A 26,323-nucleotide genomic window follows, 5' to 3' on the forward strand; every position below is an offset into this window, starting at 1 on the left:
AGCTTCACTTAATGAAAAGTTCCCCTTTACTTACCACCTCTACCATATACCCCCATTTTACACATGCAAGGCTATGTTTCTGCGTTCTCTAATCTATCCCTTTGTTCAGTCTATACCTGCACAATATCACACTCTTAACTTTGATTTCTCTCTCTCTCTCTCTCTCTCTCTCTCTCTCTCTCTCTCTCTCTCTCTCTCTCTCTTTCTCTCCTTCTGTAGTCCCTTAGGGCAGTGGTTGGCAAACTCACTAGTCAACAGAGCCAAATATCAACAGTACAATGATTGGAATTTCTTTTGAGAGCCACATTTTTTAAACTTAAACTACATAGGTAGGTACATTGTTATTAACTTAATTAGGGTACTCCTAAGGCTTAGGAAGAGCCACACTCAAGGGGCCAATGAGCCGCAGTCTGCCGACCACGGCCTTAGGGCAATCTTGGGGAAGGGAGCCATCAGTCATGTGAGCTCAACTTCTTACCAAACAAAAGTGGGTGATCTGGCTCCAAACGCTTGCCCTTGGATTTCCTCCTGTTGGTTGAGTTACTGGACGGTCCAAATAAGATTACACAGAGTAATTAACTGCGTATAATACCGTGAGGTTATTAGCTTGGTGTAAAGGGGACCAGGTTGTTGTTTTTTTAATCAGGTAAAGGTTTCTACAGACAGTGAACAGCGCTGAGCCCTGCGCAGTCCAGTAAAAAGTTTTGTTTTAACACCATTAAGGCGTTAGGATGCTATGGAATCCTGTTCCAATGTCGTCCCCCTTCGCTTCCGCTGATCTCTCAAAAAAGTGGTCCATCAGCAGCAGGTGTGGCCCATCCAGGTGAAAACCAGTTTGCTTTGGAAGGCCATCGGGTCTTTGATCATTGAACAGCAAAGTATAGTGCCGCCCCAGCCAGCACTGCACAGCAATGCAAATGACAGAGTACCTCCCGCGCAGGAGCCCTAGAGGCATTTTCGCAATGTCTCGTACCCGCATCCATTTCTGGGTAGAGCCTGGAGTCCAAAGGGAGGCCATCGAAGCCCCTAGATCAGCGGTTCTCAACCTGTGGGTCGCGACCTCTTTGGGGGTCGAACGACCCTTTCACAGGGGTCGCCTAAGACCATCAGAAAACACATATATATATAATTACATATTGTTTTGTGATTAATCACTATGCTTTCATTCTGTTCAATGTGTAACAATGAAAATACATCCTGCATATCAGATATTTACATGACGATTCATAACAGTAGTAACATTACAGTGATGAAGTAGCAACGAAAATAATTTAATGGTTGGGGGTCACCACAACATGAGGAACTGTATTAAAGGGTCGCGGCATTAGGAAGGTTGAGAACCACTGTCCTAGATGCTTTCTGATCTCCCAGGACTTTGGCCAAGGGAGTGGGCCTCGCGCTCAACCAGCGGGAGGCTGGGGGGTCCCTGGCCTGTTTGGCGCTGTTTTTACTCCTAGGAGCCCTTGGGAATTTAGCCGCAGGGGCCTTGAGGGGAGCAGCGCCTCCTGGTGGCGCTCGGGAGCCAGCGCCGCGGGGGCCGGGCGGGGGCGGGCCCAGGGGCGGGGCTAGGGCGCTAGTGGGCGGGGCGTCCGCGGGGTGGAGACTGGCCCAGCCGCGCCGCCTGCGCCGCCTCCGCCGCCCTCGCCCCGCAGGCACCGAGCCCTCGCACAGCAGCCGCGCTCCGGCCCCTGGTCTCGGCGTCTCCGCGTGTCGGCGGCCCGGCTCCCGCAAGATGACGCTCAAGGCGAGCGGGGGCGAGAGCGGGGGCAGCATGCGCACCGCACTCTCCGACCTCTACCTGGAGCACTTGCTGCAGAAGCGCAGCCGGCCCGAGGTGAGCGGGCCCCGTGGGTCCCCGGGGGCGCGGGGTGCCGAGCCAGGAACCAGCCGCGCCGCCTGCTGCGGGACCTCCTCCGTCTGCGGCCCTGGCCCCCGGGAGCCTGCCCTCGGGGGTCCTGTCTCCGGGGTGAAGGCCGCGGCGGGCAGCAGCGCGTGCGGAGTTTTGGGTGCGGTGGGTGGTTGCCCTGGGCAGCCCTTCTGGGTGGGAATCAGCCGAGGCCGAGGCCTGGATATAGTGTTTTTAAGGTCAGGGAAAACTTCTTCGTGGACGGAAGTCGGGGTAACAGAAAGACTTGAGGAGCAGATCCAAGAGGTCTGATTCGTTGGTGTTGAAATGCTTGTGTCTGGTCAGCAGAAAGGGTTGTAAAAGCCAACTCCGGCTCTAAAGTGCTCACTCACTGTCCCTCTGCATGTAGCAGGATCCCTTGTGTTAGTGTGTGCGTGCGGTCGCCTGTATGTGTGTGTGAGTGGACGAGGAATGCAAGGATTTCAGAGGTAATTCCGCCCTCAGGGTCCCTGCGATGACCTTCGAACCTCTGTCCTCAAAGATGCCCGCAGGGGAGGGTGACCATTTTCTTATTATTTCTCATAGTTCTGGGTGTGAGTGGGACCCAGCAAGGCAAGGTGGTCGCTCAGGGTCTCTCAGGCAGGGGTGCAGTTAACCAGAAAGCTCACTCACTCCCTCGCTCATCTGAGGCTCTCATCTGGACCCATCAGCCACGGGACATGCAAGTGGCCTGGTCTTCCTCACAGCGTGGTGGCCAGGTACCAGTGAATGAAGAGGGAGGGAGGGAGAGAGAGGAGCAGAGAGGGAGAGGGGGAGAGAGAGAATCCAACTGTGGGCAGTCCTTTTCTGTCTGCTTCCTTTCACTCAACATAAGCGGAGCCCCCTCTCTAACTCCAGGACCAGACTGTGTGTACATCTCATGGGCAGGTGGGGAGATCGTCTGCCTATTTGAAAAGAGGCCCTATGACTGCAAGAGTTATGTGGTGGGTGCACCGTCCGAGTAGACGGCGGCTTTTGTGGAGCTGTGAGTTTATCCTCAAATATTGGATACAGTCTGTGGGTCCTCCCAGTTGTTCTGTTGTTATTAGAGGATTTGGAAAAAAGCTGAAAGAAGAAAACGTACTAAATCCCTGAATGACAGCGTATCCAGATCTGCCAAGGTGTGGGTGGGCTTCAGAGGAAGAATCTCCAAGTGGTGATGGGTGGCTTCACCCCACCAACCTGCTGATTCTTATTTCTTTGTTAAAAATATATTTTTACTGATTTCAGAGAGGAAGGGAGAGGGAGAGAGAGACAGAAACATCAATGAGGAGAGAGAATCATGGGTCAGCTGCCTCCTGCACGCCCCACACTGGGGATCGAGCCCACAACCCAGGCATGTGCCCTGACCGGGAATCGAACCGTGGCCTCCTGGTTCATAGGTCGATGCTCAACCTCTGAGCCACGCCAGCCCGGCTGATTCTTATTTCTTGAGGTTCACCTTCCCTTTGGGGCTCTTAACCAGTCTACATTGCCAACACTAGGCTGTGCCTCGTGCTGTGTGGCCTCGGGCAAGCTGCTGAAGCTCTCTGTGCCTTAGGTTTCTCTTCTCTGTAAAATGGCCCCGCCTGGAGAGTCTGGAGAGTCATAGTGATGCTTCCCTGAGATAATGCTTGTCGGGCACTTCAAACCGCGCTGGAACATTGAACTGCACTGGGACATCCAACATCTCTCTAAGAGCTGCCTGTCCAGGGGCAGGCATCCCGTGTTCCTATCCTGGCAAGACTCGAAACCCAAAGTTTTATGTCTGACCGCAGCCCACATTTAATATTGAAAAAGTGTCAAATGATAATTTTGCAATAGGTTTGAACTGTAACCTGTCTCTCCCACCATTAAGTACAGTGGGGCCTTGACTTACGAGTTTAATTCGTTCCGAGACCGAGCTCGTTAAGGAGCTTGTTAAGGAGCTCGTTAACTCAAATTAGTCTATCAACTCAATGCAAAAAATCCGTGGAGAGACAGCTGGTATCTCAAAAAACTCGTTAGTCGGGACACTCGTAAGTCAAGGCCCCACTGTATATAGTTCCTTCCTTAGAGAAACTGATTTTATAAGCTTTCTCTGGCCTTATTCTTTTTAAAAAATATTTTTATTCATTTCAGAGAGGAAGGGAGAGGGACAGAGAGATAGAAACATCAATGATGAGAGAGAATCATTGATCAGCTGTCCTCTGCACGCCCCATGCTGGGGGTTGAGCCTGCAACCCGGGCATATGCCCTGACCCAGAATAGAACTGTGACCTCCTGGTTCATAGGTTCAGGTTCAACCACTGAGCCACACCGGCTGGGCTGGCCTTATTCTTTACATAGTGTCCATTAGTACACATAAAACATTGTAAAATTCCTACTACTGCTTTTCTCTTTAGTCTGATTTGAAGCAGCACTTTTCCCATGACCTGGCATTAAATAAGTCGAGAATCCCTAAAAATTCACTTGTGCCTATCCCACATACAAAAATGAATGAACAGGCCTGGCCAGTTTTCTCTGTGGTTAGAACATCGGCTCATGGATTGAAGGGTCTCGGGTTTGATTCCATTCAAAAGCACGCGCCTCAGCTGAGGCTCTATACCTGAAGCCGGTCAGGCAGGTACAGGAGGCAACCAATCAATGTGTCTCTCTCACATCCATGTTTCTCTCTGTCTCTCCCCCTCCCTTCAACTCTCTAAAAACCAGTAGAAAAAATATCCTCAGGTGAGGATTAACAAACCAAAAAGAAAAAAAAAAAAAGAACTAACAAATAAGTCAGGCCCAGGTGAGTTTCCACTAAGAAGACCTGTCTGTTGGTTCTTAGGCCACCACATGCGGCATCACTCCACACTGGTCATCATTCATGCTGGCCTACTATGTGCAGGCCTTGCTGCTGTGGCTAAGAAGGAAATAAGTGAGGACACAGAGGCAGGTGTAGGGTGCTGTGAAGCTGTTGGAGCCCGAGTTGTTTCTTTTCACAGAAAGCATAATAGAAAATAAAGTGTAGCCCAGCCGGCGTGGCTCAGTGGTTGAGCATTGACCTATGAACCACGAGGTCAGGGTTCGATTCCCGGTCAGGGCATATGCCCGGGTTGTGGGCTCGATCCCCAGTGTGGAATGTGCAGGAGACAGCGGATCAATGATTCTCTCTCATCATTGATGTTTTTCTCTCTCCCTCTCCCTTCCTTTCTGAAATCAAGAAAAACATTTAAAAAAAAGAAAGAAAGAAAGAAAAGAAAGAAAGAAAAGAAAGTGCAACTTTCAAATTATTTAGTCCTCTCCCCACTTTCCCAGCACAAGGTGTGGTCTCTGTGGGACTCCTTCCCTTCTGGGAACTTGGTGACTGCCTTTCAGAACTAAAGAGTTTGGTGTCCTTGTGACCACTCGCATTCTAGTCAATCTTTTAAATTAGAGAAGATAACCTTTTCTAAGTCATTTGTTCCCTGACAATGAATTAGATTTCCCAGGTCAAGACCAATTCCCTGAAGTCGGGGTCTCTCTGACCTTGGCATTATTGACATTTTGAGTCTGGTAATTCTTTGTTGGGGAAACTAATATCTGCCCCACTCCCGACTTGGGACAACAAAAATGTCTAGAGACATTGCCAAATGTACCCGGAGGCAAGCAAGATGAAATCAGTTGACATTTCAGTGAGGTAGGGATTTTCCCTAAGCAGTGACTTGCTCAAAACTTTCAGTGTTGCTAAGAAAGGAGGGTTCTGGGTGTGGGGTATAGGAAGGCAAGAAAGAGTAAGTAGCCGAGTTTCCAAAAGCTCTGGGAGAGGGGAAGTGACCCCGGGGGAGGAGGGAGGCAGGAAGAAAAGCTCTGAATTATGGAACCAGAACACAACTTTCGTAACTTGGACTTTTCTTTTCTGATTCTTCACTTTTTCTTTTTCCTCCATATAAAGAAATATACAGGAACAGAATACATATGTATGCGTTTGCTCAAAATCACCTTTCCTGCAAGGCCGCTTCTGGACACCCTACTTAATTTGTTTTGTTGTTTTTAATTTATTTCAGAGAGAGGAAGGGAGAGGGAGAAAGAGATAAAAACATCAATGATGAGAGAGAATCATTGATCAGCTGCCTCCTGCACGCCCCCCACTGGGGATCGAGCCTGCAACCTGGGCTAGTGTCCTGACCAGGAATGGAATCTTGACCTCCTGGTTCACAGGTCGACAACCACTGAGCCACACCGGTCGGGCTGGACACCCTACTTAAAATCGCCAACCCCCTTGCCCCACTTCTGCCTTATTTTCCTCCATAGCACATACCGTCTTTGATATTCCATCTAATCAGCCTACAGACCGAAGGGGTCCCAGGTTCGATTCCAGTGAAGGGCGCATGCCCGGGTTGCGGGCTCGATCCCCAGTGGGGGGTGTGCAGGAGGCAGCCGATCGATGATTCTCTCATCATTGATGTTTCTGTCTCTCTCTCCCTCTGATTGTGTAGTTGTTGAATCTGCCCACTGCCACGCCCACTTGTGAGCACGGGGTCTTGTCTCCTACTCATTGCTGTGCCCCAGGCACCTGCATGTACCTTCGTCAGGTGCGCACTAGTCCCCTCACGGGCTCAGCTTGCCCAGTTGTGTGGGGAAGCCCCCCAAGGCTTGGACTCCAGGCGAGGAGATGACTTGGGAACAGAGTGCCCTGCAGTTCCGGTAGAAATGAACTTCCATAGATACCCGTGTGCGCCCCTCACATAAAGGCCCCCCCCCCCCCCCGTGCTGTGCACTTTGGAAGGTGCTGTGCCCTTGCTCTTCCTCCAACCCTCACAAATTCTGAAGTCCATTCTCTTTTTGAAAAAATACTTTTTTTTTTTAATCCCTGGCTGGTTTGGCTTAGTGGATAGAGGGTCGGCCTGCAGCCAAAGGGTCCCGGGTTCAATTCTGATCAAGGGCATGTACCTCAGTGGCAGGCTCCTCCCTGGCCCAGGGCCCTAGTCAGGGTTTGTGCAGGAGGCAACCAATCAATGTGTTTCTCTCACATCGATGTTTCTCTCTTGTCTCTCCCTCTCTCCCCCACTCTCCCTGAAAATCAATGGAAAAATATGCTCTGCCCTAACCGGTTTGGCTCAGTGGATAGAGCGTCGGCCTGCAGACTCAAGGGTCCCAGGTTCGATTCCGGTCAAGGGCATATACCTTGGTTGCGGGCACATCCCCAGTAGGGAGTGTGCAGGAGGCAGCTGATCGATGTTTCTCTCTCATCGATGTTTCTAACTCTCTATCCCTCTCCCTTCCTCTCTGTAAAAAAATCAATAAAATATATATATTTTTTTTTTTAAAAAATGCTCTGGTGAGGATTAAAAAAATAATATAAAAATTTTTTTATTGATTTCAGAGAGAGTAAGGGAGAGGAAGAGAGAGAGAAAAACATCAATGAGAGAGCATCATGGATTGGCTGCCTCCTTCATGCTCCATACTGGGCATTGAGCCCACCACCCGGGCACACGGGGAATCAAACCGTGACCTCCTGGGTCTTAGGTCGACGCTCAACCCCTGAGCCATGCTGGCCGGGCCGTGCTCTTAATTTAAGTCCTAGAGTCTGAAACTTACTAGCCCTTTAACTTCAGACAAATTTCTAAACCTTTTCACACACAGTATCTGGTTTTGCAGTCCTGTTTGCCTTCAGTGGACATCATACAGTGGGTAGATAAAGGGTATTGGAAAAGGATCTTTAGGGAGTTGGCCTTTGGATTTGATGTATGTGTTCTCAGAGCTCTTTACTGCCTGAGAAACAATGCGCCTAGTTAATGTATAATTTTAAGACAGTACTTGCCAGAAACCCTGGCTCTTAAGTCTTCCTCTCTCCCCCCAGCTCTTCCCCCAGTTCTCGGTCATTTGTGGTTAAACAGTGATAACCTCCTCCTAGTGCCTTGGAGCCCGCTTTGGTTTTCTTAAAGTTTGTCTTGGTGTTTTTGTTTGTTTTGTTTTCCCAGAGTGGACTAGGATCTCGTGGGTGGGCGAAGGGTGGGATGTTTGCATGCCCCTGGCCCCGGGCCGGGCAGGGCCGTGGCAGGCCGGCAGCTGTTAAGGGGAAGTGCCAAGGGTCTGCCCTCTTGGTGGCCGCCCACCTTCTGGGCCCAGACTCTCTCCTGTCTCTTTGCCAGCGGCGGGTTGGCAGAGAGCCTGGCAGTAGGCTGAACTGTATTCGTTCTTTCCTCCATTCACTGTCACTCCTTTGTCATTTGATGGTTTGAATGAGAAGAGCCACTTTCATTGCCCCTGCTTCATTCACTCCCCCCCACCCCACCCCCAAGTTTGTTTTTCATCTTTTTTTTAAGCCCAACTTCCTTTGAGCAGCTACCTCTGCCCTTTGAACCCTGTGGCAGATGTTTCCTCCAGAGGGGGTTTCAGAGCAACAGGCTTGCCACTCCAGCAGTTTGTAGGATTCAAGGCCAAGAGGCTACAGGGCAAAGGCCAGCCGTGCAGCCGTGTTTGCTCCCCAGTTTCTCCTGAGCCCGAGCAGTCATCTCTAAGGAGGGTCACTCCACCTTGCCTGTCGGGGGGGGGGGGGTGGGGAGGCCCACCTCAGCCCCGGGGCTTCCCAGGTGCACCCGAGATGAGGGTGGCGGTTTTGAAGTTGTGGAGGGAACTCTGCAAAATGGAGTTTAGTTACCTTTGACTTTTCCCTTTTGTCAGCATTGCTCTCGTCAGTTACCACTCACATGCTGGTGGCGATGATGGTGGTGGCAAAACTGAAAAAGCCCAGCAGGTGTGGCTCGGTGGTTGAGGGTCAGCCTATGAACCAGGAGGTCACGGTTCGATTCCTGGTCAAGGGCACATGCCCCGGTTGCGGGCTCAATCCCCAGTAGGGGGCGTGCAGGAGGCAGCTGATCTATGATTTTCTCTTATTGTTTTTTTTTTTTTAAATATATTTTATTGATCTTTCACAGAGAGAAAGGGAGAGAGATAGTTAGAAACATGGATGAGAGAGAAACATCGATCAGCTGCCGCCTGCATATCTCCCACTGGGGATGTGCCCGCAATCCAGGTACATGCCCCTGACCGGAATCGAACCCGGGATCCCTCCAGTCCGCAGGCCAATGCTCTATCCACTGAACCAAACCGGCCTGGCTCTCATTGTTGATTCTATCTCTCTCTCCCTCTCCCCGCCTCTCTGAAATCAATAAGACTATATTTTTGAAAAACAGTAGCATGTGCCATTGACTTTCGTCATGCATGTCATCAGTGACATCGCAGATGCTTCTGTTAGAGCCGGCAGTGTCTGGGGGCCCAGGTCCGTGAGGGAAGACAGCAGAGGTAAGGGCTCTGCCTGTGTGGGACTTACACTCCAGCTGCGGAGAGAAGATCAGCGGAGTCAACAAGTGAAACATACAGAGCCCATTGGGATGAATGGCCAGCGAACAGGACAGGTTTGAGGAGATCAAGGAGCCAGGACACATGCCTTAAGATGTCCACCTGGGCCAGTTAGTTACCCTGTGTCACCCCTCCCTCCTGAGCCCAGCCTCTGCCAGTTGTGCAGCGGAGCACTGGGATGCAACTTCCTCAGGCAGAACTGGAGTCTGAATCCCCGTTTTTCTGTCTTCGCCTCCCATTGAAGGTCAGACTTCACTGTGGTCTGTTCCCAGAACTTCCTGTCTTCTTCCCCACTCTCCCCTGCAGGTGCCATCTTCCTCACCATTTAGCTGTAAAGCCCCATTTGCTAGTTGGTTGTTTTTATTGATTTTTAGAGAGAGGGAGAGAGAGATAGAAACATCAATGATGCCTTAGGCAGTTTGGCTCAGTGGATAGAGCATCAGTCTACAGACTAATGAGTCCTGGGTTCAATTCTGGTTAAGGGTATGTGCCCAGGTTGTGGGCTCCATCCCCAGTGGGAGGCGTGCAGGAGGCAGCCGATCAATGATTCTCCCTCATCATTGATATTTCTCAGGAAGACAGGGTGGCTCGGGGACAAGTTCATGGTGGAGATTGTGCTTTGCTTTTGGATGCCTGCCTGTTGCGGGGTTGGTTCTTTATTTACCATGTCGGAGGCTTCCGTTGCCCTTAATCATCATTTGTAACTTCTGGGGGAGGGTGATAGTGACTCTTAGTCATCGCGGAGGGGAATGACTTGATGGATAAGCACATTTGAAAGACCAACCTTTGGGATAGCAACTCTTGAACTTGTCTGACTGGAATGTGTTTTGCCTCTGGTAAGCTTTCCTGAGTCCTTAATTTAAAGGCTGACATGGTCAAATCAACCTTTGTAATGAGGCTGAGTAAGAAGTTTATCTGCCTCGTCTAGGTCCTCTATCGTGGAGGCTTCTCCCCCTTTCAAAGGTCGTTTTGTATTCTGTGGACTAAGACTTTCTAATCGGTCATTATTCAGAACATTATACAGGGTTCGCCAAGTCTGAAAGCACAGATGAATCATCATAAATGGTTTATCGTGGGACATTACAGCACATGATAAAATAATATGACCCACCTTTCCAGACTTTATGGCCACCTGTATACTGTTACTTCCCAACACACAGAAATGGTAGTTGCTGATAAACCCATACAATTAATTTCCAAGTTCAGGTTTCAGCTTTCTCAGCCCCACAATAACAAGTGATAAGAGATTCATAAGTCAGGGTCAAGGAAAGTCCTTAATTTTATTTCATGCTGTGCATTAAAAATGTGAGATTCGAGCTCATAATTTGAGGGCAGCAATTATTCAATCCCTGGTCCTTGAATTCCTCATTCTATAGACTCAATCTGTAATCCATGCACATGGTAAGAACATACAAATAATATAGATGGTTAATTTGAGTAAAGGAATCTTCCCTGCCAACTTATGCTGCTTTTGCTCTGGTTTTCCTGAATCTACTTGGATATCTGATCTTGTGCCGTTTAAATGGATCTGTGGCGGTAGATACCTAGCTTTGAAGAGCTATAACCAAATGTCCCAGGTCACCATGGGCAACGCTTCGAGGAACTGCTTCATCACTGTGTATCATGGCCTCTTATTTTCCCATCCCAGAATATGAGTGGGAATCTCATAGTCTGAAAACCAATCCTGTATACTGCATATTTCTCAAAGATCTGTTGCTTGTACCCATTCCTTGGTACCAAGCTCTCTTAGTTATAGTTCTTTGGTTGCAAACAAGTGCTACTGGCCAGCCATTCTGCTACTTATTTTATGCAATAAGCTCAACTCTACTAGGAGCTCAATAACAGTACAGTATCAAAACCATGGATTTGACATTTGTATGATGTGTGAGTGTAGTTCTATTCCATTTGATCACGTGTAGATACGTAACCACCACTACAATCAAGATACATTGAAGAGATTGAACTGTTCCATCACCATAAAGATGTTCCTGGTGCTTCCGCTTTATAGTCACACTAGAGGCCCAGTGCATGAAATTCATGCACTTGTGGGGATCCCGCAGCCTGGCCAGCGCCCTCTCACAGGCCAGGACCTGTCACTCCTTACCACCCGCCTGCTTGCTGCTCCTTACCTCTCAGCTCTCTGCTCCTTAGTGCTGCCACAGAGGTGGGAGAGGCTCCCACCACCGCGCTCGCCAGCTGTGAGCCCAGCTTCTGGCTGAGCTGTGCTCCCCCTCTGGGAGCGCACTGACCACAGAGGGCAGCTCCTGTGTTGACTGTCTGCCCCCTGGCCGTCAGTGCGCATCACAGTGACTGGTCATTCCACCGTTCAGTCGATTTCCATATTAGGCTTTTATCCTATAGGATGTCCCCCTCATTCCCACCATCCCTAACCCTTGGCAACCACTACTCTGTTCTCCATCTCTATGATTTTGTCATCTCAAGAATGTTATATGAATGGAGTCATATAGTATGCAAATTTTTTAGATCGGCTCTTTTCACTCATCAGAATGCCTTTTAGGTCCATCCCAGGTTGTTGCATATATTAATAGTTTATTCTTTTTTATTGCTGAGAAGTGTTCCATGGTAAGGATGGACTAGAGTCCATTGAAGTGCTCCCCTATTGTAGGCCATTCTGGTTGCTTCCAGGTTTGTGTATTATGAATAAAGCTGTTATGAACCTTCATGTACAGGTTTTGTGTGAACATTTCCCAACAAAGGACCCAGTTCTCTTCCCAAATGCCCATACCATTTTACATTCCCACCAGCACTGGCCGAGAGATTCAGTTTCTTCGCATCCTCACCAGCATTTAGTGCTGTCACTATTTTTAACCTAAGCTATTCTGAGTACCTAGTGGTTTCTCATTATGGTTTTCATGTGCATTCCTCCCTGATGATGGGCAACATGCTTGCATATCCTCATTTGCCGTCCTTCCTTACATATTCTTTTAGTGAGATAGCTGCTCATGTCTTTGCTCATTTTCAACTAGATTGTTCTTATTATTGAGGGTTTTTTTTTAATTTCAGAGAGGAAGGGAGATAGAAATATCAATTATGAGAGAGAATCATCAATCCGCTGCCTCTTGCATGCCCCCCACTAGGGATCAAGCCCACAACCCAGGCATATGCCCTGACCGGGAATCGAACGGTGACCTCCTGGTTCACAGGTTGATGATCAACACTGAACCACGCCGGCCAGGCTACACCACACATTCTTGATTACTTGTAGCTATATGTCTTGAAACTGTGTACACAGATTCCTTCTGACTTCCTTTTATATATATATAGATAGATATAGATTTCAGAGAGGAAGGGAGAGGGATAGAGAAATAGAAACAACAATGATGAGAGAGAATCATTGATTGGCTGCCTCCTGCATGCCCCCTACTGGGAATCAAGCCCGCAACTCAGGCATGTGCCCTTGACTGGAATCGAACCTGGGACCTTTCAGTCCACAGGCCGACGCTCTATCCACTGAGCCAAACCAGCTAGGGCTGTACTGTCTTCCTTTTTGAAATTGTTTCAGTTGTTCAGGGCCTGGGCCTTCACATCACATACATGATTTTTTAGTCATTCAGAGGGGCTTTTAGTGTAACCCACATGGATCAGGTGAGTGAAGCTGCTTGTATATTAGGGAAGTAACGTCCCAGGAGCAGGGGAATTGGCAGCCCGCATTTGGCTTCTGTACAGGGAGCAGGAAGGAAAGACCTGGAGAGCATATGCCTGCCTGCAGGGGGCAGCCACTCCTCAGCCCAACCCAACAGCTTTGCCCCACTTGCATGCCTTCAGACTGCACTCTGATTCCTTCTACTGCAGTGGTTCCCAACCTTCCTAATGCCGCGACCCTTTCATACAGTTCCTCATGTTGTGGTGACCCCCAACCATAAAATTATTTTCGTTGCTACTTCATAACTGTCATTTTGCTACTGTTATGAATCATCATGTAAATATCTGATATGCAGGATGTATTTTCATTGTTACACATTGAACATAATTAAAGCATAGTGATTAATCACAAAACAATATGTAATTATATATGTGTTTTCCGATGGTCTTAGGGGACCCCTGTGAAAGGGTCGTTCGATCCCCAAAGGGGTCGCGACCCACAGGTTGAGAACCGCTGTTCTACTGTCTTCCTTATCCCAGCTCTCCCTGATCTTGTTTGGGATGGCAAGACGCCAAGGCAGTTCTTCTTCTCTCACTCAGTCCCTTTTGCAGCCTGGGCTGGCCGTGTTCAATTCTGGCCGATGAGACGCGAACAGATGTGCGTTGGAGACGTTCTGGGACAGCTGTCCTGGCCCTTTTCCCTTCTTCCTGCCTTGACAGTGCAGCTCAGGGCCTGATTGGCAGCTTTTCGGGAGATGTTTTCACCCCAAGCTCATTTTTTCCTTTCTCTGTACAGGGACTTTGGAGCCCTGGGATCTTGTGCTTTGCAGAGCAACACACCTCTCCCCAGCCAAGTCCTCCTCTGCCCTCTCAGCTCTGCTTGATCAGTAACCCTTCAGTCCCCCATCTGCTTTCCGTCTTCTAAAAAGTGATCGAAATCTCCGGTCCCTGATGACTTCCTCATGTTTTCTTTTGGGGTGTGTGTTTCTATGTCCTTGCCCCCCCTTGCTCTCATTTAAACAGGGTGTGGGGTGCACACAGGTACTGAGGCTGCCAACTTGAACCCAAATCACAGTCATGAGAATTCTCTCTCGCCAGAATGGAAAGCATTGCACTTTGTAGAGCTTTCAGGAATAATAGATTTTCATTTGCCTGTGTAGAAATAAATTGAGCCCAACTGGCGTGGCTCAGTGGTTGGGCATCGACCTATGATAAACCAGGAGGTCATGGTTTGATTCCCGGTTAGGGCACATGCCCGGGTTGTGGGCTCCATCCCCAGTGTGGGGTGTGCAGGAGGCAGCTGATTAATGAGTCTCTCTCATCATTGATGTTTCTCTCTCTCCCTCTCCCTCCTTCTCTGAAATCAATAAAAATATATGTAAAAAACAATAAAAAACAAATTAATTGAAACTGAAGGGATGCATGAAAAATTTTTATTTTATTTTATTTTGTTGTTGTTGTTGTTGTTAATCCTCACCCAAAGATATTTTTTCCCCATTGATTTTTAGAGAGAGTGGAAGGGAGGAAGGAGGGGGAGAGAGAGAGAAAGAGAGAGAAACATCTATGTAAGAGACACATCTATCGGTTGCCTACTGCACACACCCTGACCCAGCCAGATCGTGCCTGGGACTCAGGTACATGCCCTTGACTGGGAATCGAACCTAGACCCTTTGGTCCATGGGCTGATGCTCTAACCACTGAGAAATACCAGCCAGGGCTGATACATGAAATTTTATATGCTGAGCATCTTCTGTAGCAGTGTATTTCTGGATTCGTTTTCTTTCTTTCTTTCTTTCTTTTTTTTAAATCCTCACCTGAGGATATTTTTCCTTTGATTTTTAGAGAAAGTGGAAGAGAAAGGAAGAGAGAAACATCTATGTGAGAGAAACATATCGATTGGTTGCCTCCTGCATGTGTGCCGACCAGGGCCCAGGCTGGGGAGAAGCCTGCAACCAAGGTATGTGCCCTTGACAGGAATCGAACCTGGGACCCTTTGGTCCGCAGGCTCATGCTCTATCCACAGGGCCAAACCGGCTAGGGCTCTTTCAGGATTCTTTTTTTTTAAAATATATTTTATTGATTTTTTACAGAGAGGAAGGGAGAGGGATAGAGAGTTAGAAACATCGATGAGCTGCCTTCTGCACACTCCCTACTGGGGATGTGCCCGCACCCCAGGTACATGCCCTTGACCGGAATCGAACCTGGGACCCTTGAGTCCGCAGGCCAACGCTCTATCCACTGAGCCAAACCGGTCAGGGCTCTTTCAGGGTTCTAAATGCACCTCAGCACTCTCCTGCAGACAGACTTGCACAGCATCTTGACAACAGCCCACATTTGTAAGTGAAGCACTGAGAGCTCAAGAAACGTGCCCACCATTACTCAGATGTTAGTAGAAGAGTCAGGACGCGGACCCAGACAGTTTGGGTCTGTTTCTGTCAGAAGGCGTGCCTATGATCTGTAACCTATGCTGTAACCTATGCTGTGTTTTTTTCTCTCACTGATGTCTTTTTTTAAAAATATATTTTATTGATTTTTTTATAGAGAGAAGGGAGAGGGATAGTTAGAAACATCGATGAGAAAGAAACATCGATCAGCTGCCTCCTGCACACCCCCCACTGGGGATGTGCCCACAGCCAAGGTACATGCCCTTGACCGGAATCGAACCTGGGACCCTTCAGTCCACAGGCCTATGCTCTATCCACTGAGCCAAACTGGTCAGGGCTCTCACTGATTTCTTTTACCACAGTAACACATGCACATAGTAAGTAATGTGAAAGGTTTAAGTGGCTACACGGTGAATACAATTTCCTTCTCGCCCCATTCTGTGGTCACCCAGTTCTCCTTCCCAGAAGCAGCTACGGTTGCCTGTCTCTCCTTCCAGAGGTTGCATATGCATTTACAAGCAAGTATGAACGTGGCCATTGTTTCACTGTTTATGCTGATGATAGCATACCTTTCCTCGCTGTGGCTTTTTCTTCCTCTTAACAATTTATCTTCAAGGTTAACCTCAGCACCTCCTTGTCATTGCTACATGCTAGGATACCCCCATGAGATGCAGTGTGAACTAGACTATTGAGCCGTCTACTATAGAGAACCTTGAAATTATGATTTCTAAATATACAACCGTATCTCAGACAATTCTGTTTTAATAGCGATGTCATATGATTTGGTGTCATGTGAGTCTGGTTGCTACACAGGCAGTTTCTCTTTCTTAGTACTTCCCTCATTTGAGGCCACCCCATAACTAGAACTATTTCAAATGTCACCATCTTACCAGAGTCTCCATTGACCTCTTAAAAGTATGTTAATTAAAGTGACAATAGTAGCCCTAGTGGTTTGGCTCAGTGGATAGAGCGTTGACCTACTGACTGAAAGGTCCCAAGTTTGATTCTGGCCCAGGGCACATGGGAAAGGCCACCGCCATCCGTGCTCACTTCTCCACGTTACTGAGGCTTTCCCATTGCACTTGTCCCCTCTGCCTCCTCCCATTATGAATTAACGCCCCCCCCCTTGGGCCTTCACTATGGAGTATGTGTGTGTATGCCCCATGTAGGTACACAGCCCCTTACCAGAAGCTCTCGGGGCCCAATGTACATTAGAAATCACAGTTTTCCAGACTGTGTTCTATTTTTTGTAATTCTCCCAGCAGGGCAGCACCCTGTAAATCAAACACATTAATATTTCTGCAGAGAACTGAGTCAACATGTCTATTAAGTTGGATAAATAAAGCTTTCAGACAGCTTCACATAAATTCAAATGAGATTGGATGCCAAACTCAGAACTGTTGGTGTTCAGAGCCTTGGGGTTTAATTTTTTCAATATGTTTTTATTGATTTCAGAGAGGAAGGGAGAGGGAGAGAGAGAGAGAAACATCAATGATAAGAGAATCATTGATTGGCTGCCTCCTGCACACCCCCTACTGGGAATTGAGCCCACAAACCCGGCATGTGTCCTGACCAGGAATCGAACCATGACCTCCGGGTTCACAGGTCGATTCTCAACCACTGAGGCACACCAGCTGGACCATGGGGTTTTATTTTATTTTTTATTTTTTAAAATATATTTTATTGATTTCTTACAGAGAGGAAGGGAGAGGGGTAGAGAGTCAGAAACATCGATGAGAGAGAAACATTGACCAGCTGCCTCCTGCACACTCCCCACTGGGCATGTGCCCGCAACCAAGGTACATGCCCCTGACCGGAATCGAACCTGGGACCCTTGAGTCCATAGGCCGACGCTCTATCCACTGAGCCAAACTGGTCAGGGCAGGGCCATGGGGTTTTAGAATTGCTATTACAGACTGGCCCAGGGGAGGATCTTCGCTGTTTACTTCACACATTGCTCTGTTATTTTGATGGGACAGGCCGTGTCGCACCAGTTGAATGCCGTGACCGAGGACATGTATACCGAAGAGTCTGCTGCCCCAGGTAGCCCTACCCAGGCTAAGGGACAGGAGGTGCGGAAGGTGCGACTCATCCAGTTCGAGAAGGTCACAGAGGAGCCTATGGTAACCCCTTATCCTGTTTACCCCCTGCTTACTCTCAACCACATAAGTCACCGGGCCGCGAGAGGAAACTCAGAAGCTGAATTAGGGAAGCAGCCAGATGTCGTATAGCCTGTCTCCATCTCAAGCTCCTCCTCCAAGCAGGCTTCATGCCTGTTCTAGTTGAGGAGCACCCCATGTATAGATGGAAAATCTTTCTCCTGAGAAATTGCCTTAAATTGTCTTCAAGATAACCTCAGAAAGAGCTTACATGAAAGCATTCTGCACCATTTTCTCTATTTCAGGGAATCACTCTGAAACTGAACGAGAAGCAATCCTGTACAGTGGCGAGAATTCTTCATGGTGGCATGATTCATAGACAAGGTACTCTGTGGGGTTCCTAGATTGTTTCATTCACCTCAGTGGTGAGGGACATGGAGCTTATAATCTTCAAAACTGGGAGCATTTTTTGGCCCTGGCCGGTGTGGGTCAGTGGTAGAGCATCAGCCCTGGCACTGAAGGGTCATGGGTTTGGTTTCCCGGACATGTACCTCCGTTGCAGGTTTGATCCCCGGCTCTGGTCAGGCTGCTTGCGGGAGGCGACCAACCAATCGATGTGTCTCTCTCACATCAATATTTTTCTCTCTCTTCCCCCGACTTCCAATATCTCTAAAAATCAAGGGGGGAAATATCCTTGGGTGAGGATTACCCAAACAGCATTTTTGTATGTGTGTCAAGAGATTATTTGTGACTTAATAACTGGCTCTTTAGACTAATTGTGTGATAAGCTCTTCATATGAATTGCCCAGTGCCACCATCTCTCCCTCTGAGCTTTTCTTATACACCTATTTATATACTAGAGGCCCAGTGCACGGATTTGTGCACTGGTGGGGTCCCTCAGCCTGGCCTAAGGTGATCGGGCTGAAACCGGCTCTCTGACATCCCCCGAGGGGTCCCAGATTGTGAGAGGGCACAAGCCAGGCCAAGGGACCCCACCAATGCACAATCGGGGCCAGGGAGGGACTGAGGGAGGGCTCTAGGGCGTGTCTGGCCTGTCTCGCCTAGGCCCGAGCTGGACCCCAGCAGCAAGCTAACCTACCGGTCAGATCATCTGCTCCCTGGTGGTCAGTTCGCGTCATAGCAACTGGTCAAACAGTCGAAAGGTTGGACACTTAGCATATTAGGCTCTTATTATATAGGATACCAATATTTTTCCAGTTAATATTTAAGCAATTACTGTATACAACCCATTGCATTAGAACTTGAGTACAGAGTAGTGAACGAAACAAACCATCTATACCTCCTGGAGCTCACAGTTAAATTGAGCAAATAGACATTAAACATTAGCTCCTACACTTTTATGTTCAGTTTTGTATCTGGGGTGGCACAAATACTGGTAAGCACTCTTCACATAGAATCTAAATACTGATGAACTTTACCATTAGGTAACAGTTTGTGGTTTTAGCTAAACAACAAAGAAATATCGAACTTTCTGGCGAATGAGGAGTACTGTGTTCTTTGCCTTACATTGTTATTCTTTTTAGTGGGATCTCTAATTACAGGGAACTTTGAGGATGAGGTGCTTTCATTTATTTTTTTTTTAAATTCTCACTCAAGGATATGTTTAGTGATTTTAGAGAGAGAAACATCAATGTGAGAGAGAAACATCAATCAACTGGTTGCCTCCCGTACATGCCCCGACCGGAGATCGAACCCACAACCTAGCTATGTGCCCTGACCGGGAATCAAACATGCAGCCCTTCAGTGTATGGGACAGCACTCCAACCACCTGAACTACCTGGTCAGGGCAAGGGCGAGGTGCTTTTATTCTGCTGTTGGAGTACTGAAGTCAGGGAGGATGTGATAGTCTTAAACTGTGAAGTACTTGCCTCAATACATTCCTCAAGGGAAACAAAAGAACATTCATGGTTGAATTGTGTAAAATCCTGTATTGTGTACTATGCTCTAGGTTCGTGGTCGGCAAACTGCGGCTCTCGAGCCACATGCAGCTCTTTGGCCCCTTGAGTGTGGCTCTTCCTAAGCCTTAGGAGGACCCTAATTAAGTTAATAACAATGTTCCTACCTATATAGTTTAAGTTTAAAAAATTTGGCTCTCAAAAGAAATTTCAATCATTGTACTGTTGATATTTGGCTCTGTTAACTAATGAGTTTGCCGACCACTGGTCTAGGCCATGATTTCTTTTCTATGGTATCCTTTTTTAAAATATATATTTTTATTGATTTCAGAGAGGAAGGAGAGAGAGAAACATCAATGATGAGTGAGAATCATTGATTGGTTGCCTCCTGCACGCCCCCTACTGGGGACCGAGCCCACAACCGGAATCGAACCCAGACCCTTCAGTGTACAGGCCGATGCTCTGTCCACTGAGCCAAACTGGCTAGGGCTGAACATTTCTTCTTTTCTTAAAAATATATTTTATTGCCGAAGCCGGTTTGGCTCAGTGGATAGAGTGTCAGCCTGCAGACTCAAGGGTTCGATTCCTGTCGAGGGCATGTACCTGGGTTGCGGGCACTTCCCCAATGGGGTTGTGCAGGAGGCAGCTGATCAATGTTTCTATCTCATCGATGTTTCTAACTCTCTATCTCTCTCCCTTCCTCTCTGTAAAAAATCAATAAAATATATTTAAATATATTTAAAATATATTTAAAATATATATATATTATTGATTTCAGCAAGGGAGGGAGAGGGAGAGAGAGATAGAAACATCAATGATGAGAATCATTGCTTGGCTGCCTCCTGCACACCCTCTACTGGGGATTGAGCCCACAACCCGGGCATATGCCCTGACCGGGTATCGAATCGTGACCTCCTGGTTCATAGGTTGACACTCAACCACTGAGCCACACCAGCCGGGCTGAACATTTATTCTTCACAAAATTTTTTTTCAATTACAGTTTACATTCGATATTATTTTATGTTAGTTTCAGGTATGCAGCATAGCAGTAGACCATCATATACTTTACAGAGTTGAACATTTATTCTTTTGTGGACTGATTTTTTTCATTTCATGGCAGGCTCCCTTCACGTGGGGGATGAGATCCTAGAAATCAATGGCACAAACGTGACCAATCACTCGGTAGATCAGCTGCAGAAGGCGATGGTGAGTATTTCTATGTCATTGTCTTCATCGGTGTCACTGTGCCTCATTTTCCTGTCAAAGTATTTGTATCTCGTAGAGGAAACGATTACCGTTGGCAATCTTTATTCTGTGCAAGAATGAGAGTTCTCTGCTGTCATTGAGTAAACTTCTCAAACAAGGCAAATAGTGCAGAGCATCTGTCTAGAAAGAACATTGGTCTGGGTGGCAGAAGGCCGTGGTCTGTAATGGCAGCTCGGAATCCCTGCCCTACTTTATTCTAGCCCTGTGATTTTGAGCAAGTGAATTAACTTCTCTGAGTCATCTGTGAAACAAAGATAGTAACTCATTCTTCTTTTTCTTTTTTTTAAAGAATTTATTTTATTTTTTATATTTTATTGATTTTTTACAGAGAGGAAGGGAGAGGGATAGAGAGTTAGAAACATCAATGAGAGAGAAACATCGATCAGCTGCCTCCTGCACACCCCCTACTGGGGATGTGCCCGCAACAAAGGTACATGCCCTTGACTGGAATTGAACCTGGGACCCTTCAGTCCGCAGACCAACGCTCTATCCACTGAGCCAAACCGATCAGGGCTTATTTTACTTTTATTTATTTTTTTATTGATTTTTTACAGAGGAAGGGAGAGGGATAGAGAGTTAGAAACATCGATGAGAGAGAAACATTGACCAGCTGCCTCCTGCACACCCCCTACCGGGGATGTGCCCGCAACCAAGGCACATGCCCTTGACCAGAATCGAACCTGGGACCCTTCAGTCCACAGGCCGATGCTCTATCCACTGAGCCAAACCGGTTAGAGCAGTAACTCCTCTTCTTATGTCACAGATTTATTATGAAGAGCAAATGGGATATTCTAATGAAAAGTTGAGTGTGCCCTTTAGATTTGGTCAATATTTGTTGAGCACTTACTATGTGCCAGGCATTGTACTTGGTGTACGTGCTGCCTGTCCTGTGGGCCCCTCCAGATTCTTCACCATCTTCCTCCACCTCTGCACACACCAGAGATCATTCCTGTAACCAAAGCATTAACATACCCATGGGGGACACAGACAACAGGGTGGCGAAGGCCTGGGGCGGGGGGTGGGGACAAGCTAGAAGAGGTCAACGGAGGGGAAAGGGAGCCGTATGTGATAACTTTCAACAATAAAGATTTTTTAAAAGCCACCCAGGGGTGGTTGGGTGTAATTGGCCACCGCAGCAGAAGCCACACCTTGGGCACTTAGGAGTGAGATTCTAGGGTACTTGCCTGGGAATGAATCAGAGAACAGCAACCCAGAAGGAAGTGTCATTTGAAAACCAAAATGTGTTTTCTCACTTGAGACAGAGATGAGGAAATGGAACCTTGGAGAGTTCTGAAACTTGCCCACAATCACATGGCTTTTAAGAATTTGCTTTCAGCCCTGGCCGGTTTGGCTCAGTGGATAGAGCGTCAGCCTGCGAACTGAAAGGTCCTGGGTTCGATTCCGGTCAAGAGCACATGCCCAAGTTGTGGGCTCGATTCCCAGTGAGGAACTTGTAGGAGGCAGCCAATCCATGATTCTCTCTCATCATGGATGTTTCTATCTTTCCCCCTCCCTTCCTCTCTGAAATCTATAAAAATATGTTAAAACAGGGGTCCTCAAACTATGGCCCGCAGGCCACATGCAAATACAAATATTGTATTTGTTCCCGTTTTGTTTTTTTACTTCTAAATAAGATATGTGCAGTGTGCATAGGAATTTGTTCATAGTTTGTTTTTTTTAAACTATAGTCCGGCCCTCCAACGGTCTGAGGGACAGTGAACTGGCCCCCTGTTTAAAAAGTTTGAGGACCCCTGTGTTAAAAAAAGAATTTGCTTTCATCAAAACTTCTTGTGTAGACTTCTGCTTCTGACCAAGATGGAGAACAGGGACCATATGTACCCTACCTCTTTTTTTTTAAATATATATGTTTTATTTATTTTTATTTTTTAAAAATATATTTTATTGATTTTTCACAGAGAGGAAGGGAGAGGAATAGAGAGTTAGAAACATCGATAAGAGAGAAACATCAATCAGCTGCCTCCTGCACACCCTCTATTGGGGATGTGCCCACAACCCAGGTACATGCCCTTGACCATACTCAAACCTGGGACCCTTCAGTCTGTAGGCCGATGCTCTATCCACTGAGCCAAACCAGTTAATGCCGGACCCTGCCTCTTGAAATGACCCAAATCCTAAATGCCCATGCCCCTAACGACAAAACTCCAAAGTACTTGAAGCAAAACCTGGCAGAACTGAAAGAAGAAAAATACAAATCCATGATTATAATCCAAGATTTCACTATCTTTCTCTTTTTAAAAAAATATATCTTTATTGACTTCAGAGAGGAAGGGAGGCAGAGAGAAACATCAATGAGGAGAGAGAATCATTGATCAGCTGCCTCCTGCACTCCCCCCGACTGGGGATCGAGTCCACAACCCGGGCCTGTTCATAGGTCAATACTCAAACCGTTGAACCATGCTGGCTGAGCGATAAATTTTCTTGATTCAAAGCTTAGTCTGGCTTCACCCATTATTTCAGTTAAACCTGAAAAGGAGTGAAAATTGAGTTATCAGATGTTAAAGTGTGTATACTACATTGTTTTGGGACACCCTGTATTTGTAAATGTTTTTATTGGTGTAGAGAAAGCCTCGGACATGTGTGCCAGGACTCACCTTAGGTACTTTGTGGTCGAGTGTAGGGAGGAGGGGCAATCATTAGCTTTTTCTATATTATTCTTTGTGCGTCTCCATGTTGTTACAGTGGTTGGGGGCACATGATACTAGAATTGAAGGAGGAATTGTCCTACAGAATTTCCAAGTGTGCAGTAAAAATGGCTGTTGGGGAAAAAACAGATGGGACTTTGAGGGGGGAAATGACTTTATAAAACCCAAATCATCCAAGTTAACATTTTATTACCCTTTTCTTTTTCAATAGAAAGAAACCAAAGGAATCATCTCATTAAAAGTAATTCCCAACCAGCAAAACCGTCTTCCTGCATTACAGGTGGGTTTGCTCTGTTGCGATGATGGCAGAATTCAGGCCCAGTGTTGAGATGTGATTGAAATGACATGATTGTATTGAAAATATAAAAAATGGTTTTTTTTATTGACTTCAGAGAGGAAGGGAGAGGGAGAGAGATAGAAACATCAATGATGAGAGAGAATCATGGATCGGCTGCCTCCTGCACGCCCCCTACTGGGGATCGAGCTCGAAACCCGGGCACGTGCCCTGACGGAATCAAACCGTGACCTTCTGGTTCATAGGTTGACGCTCAACCACTGAGCCACGCCAGCCGGGCATAACTTTTAAGCTCTATATATCTTACAGATGTAGCTGCCTGGTGCTCTCTGAACTAAACTAACATCCATTACAAATAGACAGGCCTTCTTTCTGGTACTTTGCTGCCTGTTTGCAATGAATGTGAAAGGAAGGGATAATCTCCTTATTCCACAACCCCAAGAAGAAAATGGGTGAAGAGAATGAAGAGATCATTCCTAGGAGGAAAAATACACATGGCAGGAAACATATGAAAAAATATCCAATCCTACCGTCGAAGAGAGAAATAGCTCGGAAGGGGCCTGGACAGATGAATGTGGGAGTTTGGTTTGGTTGGTTGGTTTGTTTTTTTCAAAACAACTCTGAAGTTTTATTACAGATCATTGTAACAACAAGTTCAGGGTCTTTAATAGACATATCAGTGTTCATATTTTCATTTTCTTGTGTCATGGCTGGTAAATTGTGTTTTTCCAGTGATTTGTCAAGTGTATTTGTGTGAAATTGTTCATAAAATCGTATAACCTTTTAAACATCTCTGGGATCTCTGCTGATCTCTACTGGGAAATTGTATCTTCTCTCTTTTCTTAATTGGCCTTGCTAGGTTGTTAATTTCGTGAATCATTAAAGAACCACTTTTGCCTTTGTTGATCCTCTCAACTCTATTTTCTGTTTGATTTGTTTCTGCTCTTTATTATTTTTCTTCTTTCTTTGGCTTAGATATGCACCCCTAATTTTCCTACCCGAGGTAACTGGTATTAAATTCTGGAGTAGTTTCTTCCAGTCTTTTTTTCTATGTATAAATAAATACTTTTTTAATATATATATTTTTTTTTATTGATTTTTTACAGAGAGGAAGGGAGAGAGATAGAGAGTTAGAAACATCGATGAGAGAGAAACATCGATCAGCTGCCTCCTGCACATCCCCCACTGGGGATGTGCCCGCAACCCAGGTACATGCCCTTGACCGGAATCGAACCTGGGACCTTTCAGTCCGCAGGCTGACGCTCTATCCGCTGAGCCAAACCAGTTTCGGCAAATAAATACTTTTTTAAAATGTCAAGTGTGCTAGGTATTGTTTTTGTTGACGGATATTCTCATTTAATGTTATATCAGCAGCATTTTTCAAGGGCTTTAAATATTCTTCTACAAATTGATGTTTGTAGGTATGTGGTCATACATTCAGTAGATGACCATAAGTTAACTAAATTCCCCATTCTTGGAAAATGAGGTTGTTTCCAGTAGTTCATCTTTATAAATAATTTTGTGGCCCTAGCCGGTTTGGCTCAGTGGTTCAAGCATCGGCCTGAGGACTCATGAGTCCTGGGTTCGATTCCGGTCAAAGGGCATGTACCTCAGTTGCAGGCTCGATCCCTGGCCCCCAGTCAGGAACCGTGCAGGCAGCAACCAGTCGGTGTGTTTCTCTCACATCAATGCTTCTGTCTTTCCCCCTCTCTTCCACTCCCCCTAAAAATCAATGGAAAAATATCCTCGGGTGAGGATTAACAAAAAAATAAAATGAAAGGAAAAGAAAAATAAAATAATTCTGCAGTGAAGATATTATCTATACATTGTAACTGACAACTTCTGCATAGAAGTGGATTGTGGGGTCAAGGGGACATCAACTCAGACCAATAACCACAAACATGTTGACTCAAAAAGGCAATTCATACCTTCTTGTTGGAGGGCTCAGGTCTGACCCCTCCACAAACACCACAGTAACCAGTTCCAGTCGCTTCAGCTCCCCATCTATTCTTTTTTTTTTTTTAAATATATTTTTATTGATTTCATAGAGGGAGAAGAGAAAGATAGAAACATCAATGATGAGAGAGAATCATCCATCAGCTGCCTCCTGCACTCCCCCCACTGGGGATTGAGCCTGCAACCCGGGCATATGCCCTGATCGGGAACCCAACTGGGGACCCCTTGGTTCCTGGGTGGATGCTCAACTAGTGAGCCACACCGGCTGGCAAGCCCCCCGGCCCCCTGCCCCCCCCATCCATTCTTTTTTTTATAGCAAAGGTGGAGATTTATTGAAGAAAAAGTACAGACTCCCACATGGGGAGAGGGAAAGAGTCCCACAGAATGGACTCCCAAGTAGGGAGGGGGGAAGGGTCCCCCCCATCCATTCTTGCCTCTGAGTTATTCATTCAGTCCTGACCCTACTTTTCTTAAAATATATTTTTATTGATTTCAGAGAGGAAGGGAGAGGGAGAGAGATAGAAACATCGATGAGAGAGAATCATTAATTGGCTGCCTCCTGCATGTGCCCTTGACTGGAATCGAACCCGGGGCCTTTCAGTCCACAGGCCGACACTCTCTCCACTGAGCCAAACCAGCTAGGGCCTGACCCTACTTATTTACAGCAGAACTTTCTATTACGCGTGCTGATGCCGGTGTTTCTCCTGAAGCTGCCCCTTGCCTTGTCTTTCAGATGTTCATGAGAGCGCAGTTCGACTATGACCCCAAAAAGGACAATCTGATTCCTTGCAAGGAGGCGGGACTGAAGTTTGCCACTGGGGACATTATCCAGATCATCAACAAGGATGACAGTAACTGGTGGCAAGGGCGGGTGGAAGGCTCCTCCAAGGAGTCAGCAGGCCTGATCCCTTCTCCTGAGCTGCAGGAATGGTGAGCTGCTTTCCCACGGGTGGCATTGGCGGGTGGAATGGG

General features: G+C 46.9%; 1 protein-coding gene across 1 annotated transcript in view; it reads left to right on the forward strand.

Annotated features, from left to right (window-relative positions):
- The first annotated feature begins 1,618 nt into the window (after positions 1-1,618).
- The window catches only part of MPP1 (MAGUK p55 scaffold protein 1), a 36,615-nt gene continuing 11,910 nt past the window's right edge, over positions 1,619-26,323 (forward strand). The window contains exons 1-6 of the mRNA XM_059678848.1: positions 1,619-1,834; positions 17,136-17,279; positions 17,561-17,639; positions 20,292-20,377; positions 23,312-23,380; positions 26,085-26,281. Of these exons, the coding sequence (XP_059534831.1) occupies positions 1,733-1,834; positions 17,136-17,279; positions 17,561-17,639; positions 20,292-20,377; positions 23,312-23,380; positions 26,085-26,281 (677 nt within the window). The 5' untranslated portion in view covers positions 1,619-1,732. The remainder of the gene's footprint in view (positions 1,835-17,135; positions 17,280-17,560; positions 17,640-20,291; positions 20,378-23,311; positions 23,381-26,084; positions 26,282-26,323) is intronic.

This window comes from Myotis daubentonii, chromosome X, assembly GCF_963259705.1.
Source record: "Myotis daubentonii chromosome X, mMyoDau2.1, whole genome shotgun sequence".
In the NCBI taxonomy this organism is placed as follows: Eukaryota; Metazoa; Chordata; class Mammalia; order Chiroptera; family Vespertilionidae; genus Myotis; species Myotis daubentonii.